Source organism: Stigmatopora nigra, chromosome 9 (assembly GCF_051989575.1).
Source record: "Stigmatopora nigra isolate UIUO_SnigA chromosome 9, RoL_Snig_1.1, whole genome shotgun sequence".
Classification (NCBI taxonomy): domain Eukaryota; kingdom Metazoa; phylum Chordata; class Actinopteri; order Syngnathiformes; family Syngnathidae; genus Stigmatopora; species Stigmatopora nigra.
In genome coordinates this window covers 6,999,932-7,011,959 of record NC_135516.1, presented here as the reverse complement: position 1 = coordinate 7,011,959, position 12,028 = coordinate 6,999,932, and the positions used below count along the sequence as shown (strand labels likewise).

At 36.9% G+C, this 12,028-nt stretch overlaps 1 protein-coding gene across 2 annotated transcripts in view; it reads right to left on the bottom strand.

The window, feature by feature from the left end:
* The window catches only part of agap3 (ArfGAP with GTPase domain, ankyrin repeat and PH domain 3), a 95,224-nt gene that overhangs the window by 61,097 nt on the left and 22,099 nt on the right, over positions 1-12,028 (bottom strand). Inside the window, exon 1 of one of the 2 annotated variants that reach the window (XM_077723903.1) lies at positions 680-1,140. The exons of the other annotated variant lie outside the window; for it this stretch is intronic. Within the exon in view, the coding sequence (XP_077580029.1) occupies positions 680-791 (112 nt within the window). The 5' untranslated portion in view covers positions 792-1,140. Of the gene's footprint in view, positions 1-679; positions 1,141-12,028 lie in introns of those variants that run through there. 2 annotated transcript variants of the gene reach the window in all.

The following is a 12,028-nucleotide window of genomic DNA, read 5'->3' as shown; positions in this document are numbered from 1 at the left end:
GGTTAGAGCAAGGCCACTGACCCCTAGTGACCAAAAACTGAAAACATGACTGAATTGGTAGCAGATGGTACATTTAAAAATGACAAAATAGCACCGAGACAAGAAAAAACAAAAAGTTAATTCGCTATGGCGACCCAGACAAACCAAAAGCTTGGTAGAGATTCAAATAAATGTAAATACTTTTTTTTACCTTACTAAGAGAGAACAACATTTTTCCTTCAATAGGATTCACAACCAAATATTCATCGTTTTGATTGATAATTGAAAACCAACCAAGTGTTCAGTTGTAGGGTGATTAGGATCAGAAAAAACATGATGACACGTGAATATTTCCGTGGATAGTAGATAGAAAATTAAAGTGTTGGTTTTTGTTCTAATTTTTGTTTGCAATGTGATAATTAGTTAGTATGATTATGCATAATTACTAGCCCAAGTGGAGGATGTTTCACAACATTGAGTTCCTTTGTATGCTTGGATGTTATCAGCATATTGAATGAAGGCAATTAAAAACATTCCAAGGGGGGTCAGGAAGTTGTCTTGGGTTTCGGTGCAGATAGGACAGTGGTATTTGGAGAATTTTGAGTTAACAGACACAGTGCATGTGCAGGTAAATTTAAATTGTACTGACCAAAAGAAGAGTTTTTGATTGTGGATGTTGAGCTACGGTGGTTATTTGTACCTGTGTCCAGGAAGTAGGGATTTGGAATGTTGTATGGCTCATCAACCAGCAAAGGGTCCTTTTCATTCCATTGGTGTCGATTTCGTCTTCGACTCCCAAAGCACAGCAACATAATCTACATCTATCTAATTTGTGATCAGTATAGCCTTAAAAAAAGGTCTTTCATTGGCTTCTTCCTTCTGAGATTGAGCATGTTACTCCTTACGCCAGGTGACCATTGCAATGGATTCCTAAAAGAAGCAAGGACTGTTTTATCCTTGGCGCTGCAGGTGTAGTCAGCAGGGTCCTGCGTCATGAGAAAGGCAAATGGGATTAAAGATAATCCAGTCTTGTCGTCTTTGTTTGGGATCCGTAGTAAAAGAAAAGGATCTTGATGGCAGGTGCTACTAACTCTTCCTCCAAAACAAAAAGAAGAGCAGGTGACAGATTCACTCGTCTTCTTCTGTCCCGCGGCCAAACAATTCAGAGCCCTCATAAACGTGAGCACCTTGATTGTGGTTGGGCGGGTTTTCACAAAAACTGGACAAGCGTGTTTGTGCTTCCTCAACTCGTGTGCAGTGTATACTACATGCACATAAAAATATTTGTGTGTAATGCAAAGAGAGAGAGGGAAATTGTGAATGGAGTCGTTTATGTTTTGACAACTAAAATACATAAAAAGGGAGTCAGTCATTTTTTAATTATAATAAACGGATAGGAGAGAACAAAACACAATGAAAGAACTTGTACAATTTGTTCAATTATTTAGGGAGATATATTAGATATATATACATATATATATATTAAAAGTATATACAAATACTACAATAACATGCACAAATGCAATGTTTATTTGAAGCAATCTACTGATCACTTAATGTTTCATATTTTCATAGATTTATTTGACTTCTAAATTAGTTGTATTTTCTACTTTTCTACTACTAATAATAATAATAATCGGATATAAGCTTTGTCATCATCATTGACTCGACAAAAAGCCTAATTGACATCATACCAGAAACTAAGTATGACAAAATTGGTAATACTACCTGATGGCGAAGTCTATGTATTCTTATTTTATTAATATGGTTTGTAGTTCCTTTGAACTAGGAAAATCTGCAGCACCCCACAACTTTTTGTATTTCACAATGTCTTTATGATTCTCTCTAACATAAAAAAAAACATCCTGTGTCAAATATCTGTGGACTATGACAGCATGCATAAGTATAGTAAGAGTGATAGATATATACAATCCATTTTAAATGGTAGAGTTGCAGTAAATGATGCAACAGTGCATTCTTTTGACTCTTGCTTCTCATCTACACATCACATGGTAAAGTGTAAGATGTCCCAATCGGAAGGCTTGCTATTTCCAAGACTGATTACGGGATAGAATTCAAGAACAGGTATTTGCACAGAGCCAAGTTTATCTGGAGGGCTGCTAAATTAAGCGGATGCTCCGGAGAGTGATGAAGCTTTAGCCGCACAGACTTCAAGTTAGTGAGCCTTTTATTCTACTGCTTGAAGGCTAAGCTTTTCAAACTGGCGTTGAACTGTAGTTGGGATAGAAAAACTTTTTCCATGCTGCAATTGTATAACACTGCTCCAAAGTAAATTGCCAAGCCTTGGCCAATATGCTTATAAAACTCACATAGCCTACTATGGAAATGTATACAATAGTGAGACCATTGCCACTTCAAAAAGGTACAGTACAAATGTTATTGACTAAGACCTATTTGGTTTTTAATTATCTTATTGATTTTCAACTATGGCCCTCGTATATGTTTTGATATTAAAAGCAATTGTTTTCAATGCCCTGCAAAATAGTTTTTTTGCCTTCGTGTTCTGTTGTATTAGTAATTGGGATTGGTCTTTTGCTATTTTACATTTAAGTTCAATTCATCCTTTCAATGCTTACCACCTCCCCTTGATTAACTATTGACGAGATGGCATGAAACAATTACTACACTTATTTGATTTCTTATATACAGTATGCCAGGGTTTTACAGAACAGATTAATTTCACTTGGAGTTTTGATTTTTGTGTAGATTTACAGTAGCCCATCTTCCTCAAAAATCATGCATGGATGTGCTTCTTTTTTGACAGCCACCAAGTAAAAAGAAACAAGAATGGACAACCATTATTCTGCTTAAGGCCAGGCTGTACAATTCATCCCGTTCTCTAACAACCATCAAGCAATTCCACATAATTGATAGAACTTTACACTGCAGTCCATTATATAGAGCTGTGCAATTGAATACAATTCACAATGAAGACCTATAACATATTGTACACATAAAATATAGCACTGTGCCCAGTGGGTGGAAAAGAAGGATTCCATAAGCCACAAAGCAGCGCAGACTAACATATTGTTTTTGCGACGTGTCCAGGCCACGTATTGGGTGGCTTTATGAGGCCCCCTCATCACTACGAGGACATGACTCATGAGAGTTGTGCACATTTGTGATCGCGCATGGGCTTCTTGTTACTGACACTGTCAGAGATATCACTTGTTTTTCAGTTTTAGATGTACTTCACTGCATTTCCTTATTTCATAGGCTGGATTGCTCAAGGGAAGCCACACATCTATTGGACTGAAGCTTGTCATTTAGAAATAGGTGGGAAAAGGATTATACAAATTTAGATTGTCAACTTTACTACGATATTTGTTACATTAACTCAATAACTCGCTTAGATGGTGATGATATGCTATTCATTTAAAGAAGGTTGGCAATGGATGACAATGTTTCATTGCTTTTGACAGTTATAACCATCCAATCCATTTTAAGTTAGAAAGAAAAATACTATAACCAAGAGTGACTTAGAGCACAACTCCCCGAAGCAGAACTCGCACAATGTTGAAGGTACAAACATCTGTAATACTGCAACAAGTCAACAATTTTAATAATTTAAAATTGAGGAATAGGCACTGTAATTCATCCCTAAACTTTAGTTCGTCCTGCTTTTTTGATATTTATAATCTAGAAAAGGTGGTGATTATATTTAGCACTTTTTATTTTTTTACTATGCAATGTTTTTTTTTAAATGTTAGTTCTATAGGGTTCCTTTATATATAGACCTGAAAGAAGTGAATCCATTGTTGGTGGGTTTGCCAGTTAGGCTATTCTAACTGTCAAGTGACAAAAAACTCCATAAAAACATTTTATACGCTTTCATATAAGACCTCTCTCGATTGCGTCAATAGAAAAACCCCTACGAGTAAATCTGTCATCTGAACTATATTTAATTGACAAAAGTGACTCACTCAGGTGGAGTATAGGGAAAATAAGTCACATTTCCTCCATAGCTATTGATGTCACATTTTGGATTTAGCCTTGTGCAAACAACACAAAGGAAATCGATGCGTCTACAGACGCACAAATTAGAGTGAAATGTCTGGGGGGGGGGGGGGGGGGGGGGGTTGTTGAGGACCAGCATGTGACATCATTGCTGCCATCACAAGCAGCCGCAGGGCTCCAATCATAGCCGATGAATCCCAATGGTCTGCCAATATAAGTGCTCCCGAATATGCAATATATTTTTACGAACATTTTCGATTGGCACACTCACTGCACTGCGTCATATGTAGAGTTACTTTAACAATTGTGTTTTGATTCATTTTGGTTCATTTCATTCATTAAAATGAAATAGATTAATGTTTGGATTCACCTAAAGCCAGCTATTTTTGCCCCAAATATTTGTCAATAAAAGCTGTTTATTAAAAATGTTTTATTCCCAATTATCTTCTCGGTAGAAGATGCACATTGGGGGGAAAATCTCATGACACACCAACAACCAAAAATGCTACTAAGTGGTCACATGTTAATGTTATGTGCTACGTTCCTTATGAGCAAGTGTGCATGCTTTTATTGGATTACAGGTTGAAAGTGGAGAAACTAACACAGATGAAATGCCATCTAGTGGTAGAACATTAGATTTTGTTTTCTCTGTAACTATACAGCTTGGAAGCTTAAAGACATTTTTTGGGGCACAAATCCAGTATGATCGGAAAATGTCCTTTACACCAGAAATGTTAGAAATTACAGTAATTAGTTAAATTGCAGTGATATTTTCTCCCCGACAACATGAAAAAAAATCAGCTTTTTATCTGAGCAGAATTTTTATATTGTGAATAGAGTCTACATGCATAATAATTCGGCAGCACTGCACATGTAATTTCCCAGGAGAAAGCTCATTAAAACATGTCAATGTGACACACTGGCATTCACAAACATGTGCCGAAACACTACTACAGATGATCAATATTGTGTGTATCTGAAAACGAATTACGCGTGATGTTGTGTAATCATATGTTCCTTGAACTTATGTAATTGAACATTTTGGTTTGAAAAATTAGTCATTTGCGCCTTTCACATCATTGCATGCATACATCCTGAGTGATGGCTTCACAAGTGTGGCACTCGAGAGAGAAAGGTAAATGAAGAACATGTCAAAATATGCTTTAAATATTTATAGCGGTGGGATTTATGAAAGCTAATTACAAGTCTAGGCAGGCGCGTGGGATTTTCAGATATAATTCGCTAATGTTGAAAACTGCGGCATATATTACTATACCAAGTGGAACTACCACCAGTGTTTATTTATTTTATTTTCATCAGAGAAATATATATAGTATATTAAAATTACCAGAAGTGTATTATCAACCCGAGACTTAATCTTGCGTTCTTAATTCAAACTTTAATTCTATCACATTAACAAGGATTTCTATTGCCTGCCATAATTTCACTTTATGATCCCAACTCTAAATTGTATTTCAATTGATTGGTACAGCAGAAATAACTGAATCATAATTTATATTTTCTTTTTTTAAATGAAGTATTGTCAATCTTCATTTATTTATGTAAAGCAACTGAGAAGTTCATTTGTAATTGCAACTTGAAATAAATTATAACTAAAGTGACCAATCAAAAAAAAAAAAAGAACAAAATCAATTATGGCAACCATTACTTGTAGCCCTACGCCTTACAATACTAATTTTCCACATCGGTATTGAAAAAGGGATCTTGATTGGAAAACTTCAAGTCTACTTGTGTACATAAGGACAAACAATATACAAATATAAATTGAATTTTCTTTAGCACCCTAGACCAACCCATTTACATATCACTGTCCAATTTGCCAACATATAGTAATCTAACCAGAACATATTTTCACCCCATCATTTGTCTTCGACAACACTGAATTCACATCTGCAAAAAAAATAATAAGTACGCAGATTAAAGAGGACCGCAGACAGTCGCCAAAGTTTATGTTAATGACGTTCACACTAGTGCTATTGGCGCGTGGGCGGGCGGCGACGAGAGCTTTTTAAAATTCAGCTGCACCAGCAACGAGCATACGTCACCATTGCTCCACTGCGGAGAAAATGATACGTTCCAAGACATCTGTGGGAGGACGGGAAGGGAATTGTGGAGCAGAATCCAGACGATTCTATAGCTAAAATTTTATTTGTATAATTCCTATGAGCAAGACAATGTATTAAAGTGAATACAAGTGAGAGAAAGTGATAGTTTCTACTGTGAGGAAGTTTATTAGTATGTTTAACAGACACAAGGAAGTCATGAGGTAACTCTCCTTTGAGAGAATACAAGCAAATGAGGCATCACATCGTATGTTTGCACTTGCATCTGTCCAAGAATGACGATACGATTATGTTTGGATGGGGCCAGTTCACCAGTGTGAATTCAAATGGAAGGCCAACGTGTACTTGAATGAGTGGGAAAGCACAGGGGAGTCACTGACAGAGAAGGCGACAAAAGGAACAAGTCACAGTGCGTAGGAGGAGGCTGTACTGTTTCTTGAGGCAGTTTTGCGTCTGTGAAATGTGTGTAGATGGAAGTGTGTGTGGAGTGGTGGCTCCAGGGCCTTCACCACATAAAACATCAGTACCCACACAAATTATCAGGGTTTATTTGAGTATTTTAGCCCCAATTCAAATTGAAATTCGCAAAGGCCCAGTTATCAAATGCAGATAAAACAAGTATCCCAGATCGCATAATTTTAACTATAAACTATATACATGTGGTGTGCTGCACCGCATATCTTGAATGGTTAAAATCAGCATGTGTATACCCAGCTTCAATATGCAAGCTTGTGAAACTTGCCATCTAAACCTGCTGCGAGGCGACAGCTTTGATACGCTATGGCTTTGTGTAATCTTCATGATAATGTAGGAGCAAGCAGCAAGAGCACTGTTATTTTTGGCAGCAACACACAGAGAAAGGGAGGAAGCAGCACAGAGGCCTACTTTGATTCCAAGCAAATCAGTTACACCTTTAATGTCCCGTAAGAGAAGTGTTGTGCAGCAGTCGATATAGTCATGGGATGAGGGAATCATACGAAATGTATCATTCATCTAATGAAACAACAGAAATACGGCCATGATTATACTATATCTACCTAATAAGCATTAGTGAGTGAAAATAGTTGAAGCGCTTCGTCTTTACTCCCATTTTGGTTCTTTTCTAAATGTTATTGTAACTGGGCAATTAGACTAGGCAATCACCTTTATTGGCCAATTACCTGTATGAAAAAAAAACTTGGATTTTTTTCTTTAGCACATAAAGCCGCTTTAACATCACAACAGAAAAGCCAGAACAACAAAAGCAAATTAAGGGTGCAAAATATAAATACAGACAAACAGATAATAAACATAATTTAGCCATATAAGGATAATATGACAGCAGTTGTGCAACAATTAGGAGGTCGGTACTTATGGAATTACAAGTGTGTTTTAAAAATGAAATGGCCAGAGGGGAAAAAGCTCTAGAAGTGCCTTCAAATTTTGAGTATAGTGCTGTACCAGTCAATAGCGCTTACCTAAGGGAAACAGTGGTGACCAGAATGTGGGGTCAAGGAATATTTTGCCCATTCATGTCTTCCAGTCCTCAAGAGTGGGTATACTTTGACAATACTGTTTCCCCTTGGCACGCTTATTTCTCCATTCAAGATGGATTTGAAAGGAATTGTTGAAGTGAATGAAATATGATCCGATAAACTGAACTATAAGTGTCAAAACCAAAGATTCGGGCTTTTGCTAGAAAGGAATATAAATGTCAGGTAAAGCCTACACTTTCTCAGAAGAGGACAATATGATATACTATGATATTGGTACTTTATCCTACCAAATCCAATGTATGATCTTACTGGATTTACAATGAAGCCACTTGAAAATACTGCCACAACTTTACATGCTCAAGGTTCATTTCATCACCATTTTTTTTTCTCAACATCTGCAAAGAATATACTTATAATTTTCAGGATAATTTATATCAGTTAAAGTTCACCTAACTGCAAAATATGCTTTATTTTCTTGTTCAGATTTAGCTGGCCAATCTCTATCTTCATATTCTCTAACAATAAACTGCAATATGCTACGCACCATCTGGATGCACACACTACATTAATATTTGTCTGCGTCATCCAGTTGTAAACAGCCTTGCAGAGATCAAATCAATGCAACCAGAGAAAAAAAATACTCCCACAATAGTCCAGGCAGACGACTAACAGCACATTGTGGCATCAGACTAACTTGCTGGATCTGTAATTGGACTGGCCATTAATGTGTTTGAAACTATAATTGGACATTCAAACAGTATAGAATTTCAGCAGACTTCCACTTGCATCTTTAGGTTGCTTAGATGTAAACATGAAGAAATCAGGTTACCTGTCTAAAAATCAACATCCATTCTTCTGTCACAGCATCAGCACTTCATTCATTGAGTTGACATCCTATTCAGTATAAGCCAGATCAAGGCGGCATTGATGTGACTAGAAATGAATAGTTGTAGATTAGGGGAACTGCAATTCAATGTACTCTGTCTATTTTTGGGTTGTCTAAAATATTGTGACCTTTTAATATGATGTGAACAGGAGTATTCTCCAGCTATCTTCTCTTTAGATTGTGATACTGAATATGGGGCAGGATGAACCTTTGCAACAAATATATGATTTTAAATCATTGCCATTGATGATAAGTTATTGGATCCATTTTGACTGGGAGACTTGGCAGTAAATAATCAGTTTATAAGTTTCAGTACTATTAACAAAGCTTGCCATCTAGTCCAGTTGGACTCAGAAGAAATGGCTGCCACTAGTTCAATTGGATGTGACATCACCGGCAACTGCAGTGAATGAGTTGAGTTAGGAACATTAGGACTGTCCCCTTGTGAATATATTTTTTTAATTTAATTTTTGAGTAAAAAAAAGAAGCCTGATACATCAAAGCCAGCACCATTGGTAAACAGTCTCTGTTTCTTCTAGGGGCCCAGAATAGCATGGCATTATGGCACAAGCTCCCGTGTAATTTCCTTTTGTCTGTGTTCCTGTGCCACGTGTTCACGCTGAGACAACAACGCGCTAGCAGAAAGACCCCCCCGCCCCCTCCCTCCATCACCACCACCAAAAGAAGTCCGCAGAAAATACTGTCACTCTTTGCTTCATGCCACCCACTCAAACACACCACACACTCACCCCGTGTTGACAAAATAAAACATTCAATACCGCTCCCAGCACAGCAGCCATGTTAGGTAATCAACGAATAACAGTGACGCACCCACAAATTCAATAGGGTACGAATTGTTATTTTACTGGCACTTCTATAGGCATATTTGATGCACAAATGTTCCTCCTGTGAAAAAGCTTAGGCGGATCCTTAAATCCAGAGGTGACTGACATTTCACGGTAAATGGCGTTGACTCGATTAGGCCCGAGCAATTTGCCATGCCACAAAAATAAGCAGCAGCAGCAAAGAGGCAAATCCGGCAGACTGCACACGTCAAAAACATTCCTCCACACCACAACGCCTTGCCTCTCTCTGCCTGATTGTCAGCTTATTTGCCACTAAAGGTGAAAGTGAAATACGTAAAGGGCGATGTTAAGAACCGCATTTTCCCCTATGGATATAATAATTTGTTTTAATGACTGATATGAAAGAAGGGTGTAAAAAGTCTAGAAACAAAGCATGACCTGTATGACGGCATATAGTTAGGCCTCCGTGCAAACTAGCTAACCTATCGAATTTAGTAATATACCACCGAGTTGATAATGTGACTTTAAACTCGATAGAGGCTCATTTTCTCCCCACTTGCCATAGCAAATAGGGGTTTACCATTGCACATATTGTTATTCATTCATTCATCTTCATCATCATAAGGGTCGCGGGGGTTGCTGGAGCCTACTCCAGCTGAATTTGGGCGAAAAGCAGACTACACCCTAGACTGTGCTTTAAAAATAAGACTATTACAGATAAATGCCATTTCAAAAGCTACTCTGATGTGCTTTACTCATCTGCACCAATGACCTTCTGGCTTAGAAGAAGATCCTATTATGTGAGCCTTTCTTATTTATCATGCAATTCTGCATGATAAATAACAGCGTGCCACACAGACAGATAATAACGATAATAATGGAAATTGAGGATCCCCGTAGCTCCCAAAGGACATAAGCACACAGTCTGATCTTCTGGGAAGAAAGCTTGGTCATTTTTTGCTCAGCAGTCTCAGAGAGTGAAATTGAACAACCTAAACGATGGCATGAATTACAATTCAAAAACACACAGGCAAAAATTATCTCAATGTCATATAATTGGAGGTTGGATTCATCAATTCATCAGCATGCATGGCCATGCTAAACACCAAATAGTGTGCCAGCAGAAAAGTTTGTGTTGAGCCTTTCGACAGATTGCGTTCTTTTTAGAGTTTCCATTGTGCTTTGCCATCAAGTAGTTCCCAGAAACCCTGCCGGCGTCACGCACAATTTCAAGCCGTCTGTCAAAGAGTCACAGCAGGTAAGAATGTGTTCCGGAAAACGTTAAAAGGTGCTACAGTCCGATGCGTGGCCACCTGAGACCTAATGCAAAAACAACCATGTGTTTCTGCAACACCTGCTGAGGCAAGGTCAGTGTTTGAGGTTGATTTAAAGGTGAAAAGTGCAAATTGAGCTTTGTTTTTGACTTGTATGTGTTTTTTCAAGCTGGCCAATGACACTACTCTGACAGCTGCAGATGGCAGACATCAGTCACGCTTTCTTTCTGGGCACTAAAGCATCCTTTGTGTGCATGTGTGTGCGAAGACAGCAGCTCTGCTACATTCAAACAGGCTGATGAAGATTGCATGAATGACAATGAGTACAGATGGCAGTCAGTGGATAAAGACATTAAAAAGTGAACATGTTTGAGTGCATCAAATGCCTAGGCCTCATGCCGTTAGAATTTCAAGTAGGGGTCTGAAATATAAGAAGGTGCACCAGGCAGAAAAAACAAGCCCTTTTAATTGGTGCACACCACTGATGAGATTCACCCTAAGAGCATTAACATTTGAATTTGTTACTAAACTTGTCATTGACATCTGTTTTACGCTGCATCATTTTCAAACAGGAACAAATATTTTGCATTTTAAATTTCAAAACTTTGAACATTGCAGAAGAGGCGACTTGGCTTCTGATTTGACTCAATGTGATTTTTCTTTCATGATGAAACACCTTCAGGAAAAGACCTGCTTTTCACATCCCTGACAGCAAATATTAAGTTAAATTGAACACAAGCCGTTGCATCCAATCTCATCAGCGCAAATTAAGAAGGCAGTTACGTGTTTACTTTTCCAATTTTAGTTTTATTTTCAGTAATTCCAAGGGCCTACTGCTTTTATGAAAAAAAATAAAAATAAATAATGCTTTTTTTAATTAAAATTATTCACATGCATCAATCTACTGCCTTGGCCAGAACTCCAATTGAATCGGGGGAAAAGATGGATGCTTTGTGTGGAATTTTGGAAGTGCTGATTAAGATCTTAAAAAACGTACATGAACATTGATATCTTGTGGTCTTTTTCATTAGACTGAGTTAGTCCCTTCTGTGTAGAAAAGACGACAGATATATGGATGATCAAAAGACAAGCCCACCACTAGAACTATCAGAGAGGGCATCTGACCAGAAAACTTTTGATGCAATTATATATCATGTCCCAGTCAAATACAAAACGGGCCAACCGACCCTGAAGTCAAGCGGAAAAGGAGTTTTAAGAGAAGAGCATTCATCCGTTTTCTACACGCTCAGGAGGAGAAATAAATGGTCTGATATGACATCAATACTATTGTTGTACCAAAAATTTATCTATTTAAAAAAAAAAAAAAAAAATATATATATATATATATATATATATATATATATATATATATATATATATATATATATATATATATATATATATATATATATATATATATATATATATATATATATATATATATATATATATATATATATATATATATATATATATATATATATATATATATATATATATATATATATATATATATATATATATATATATATATATATATATATAT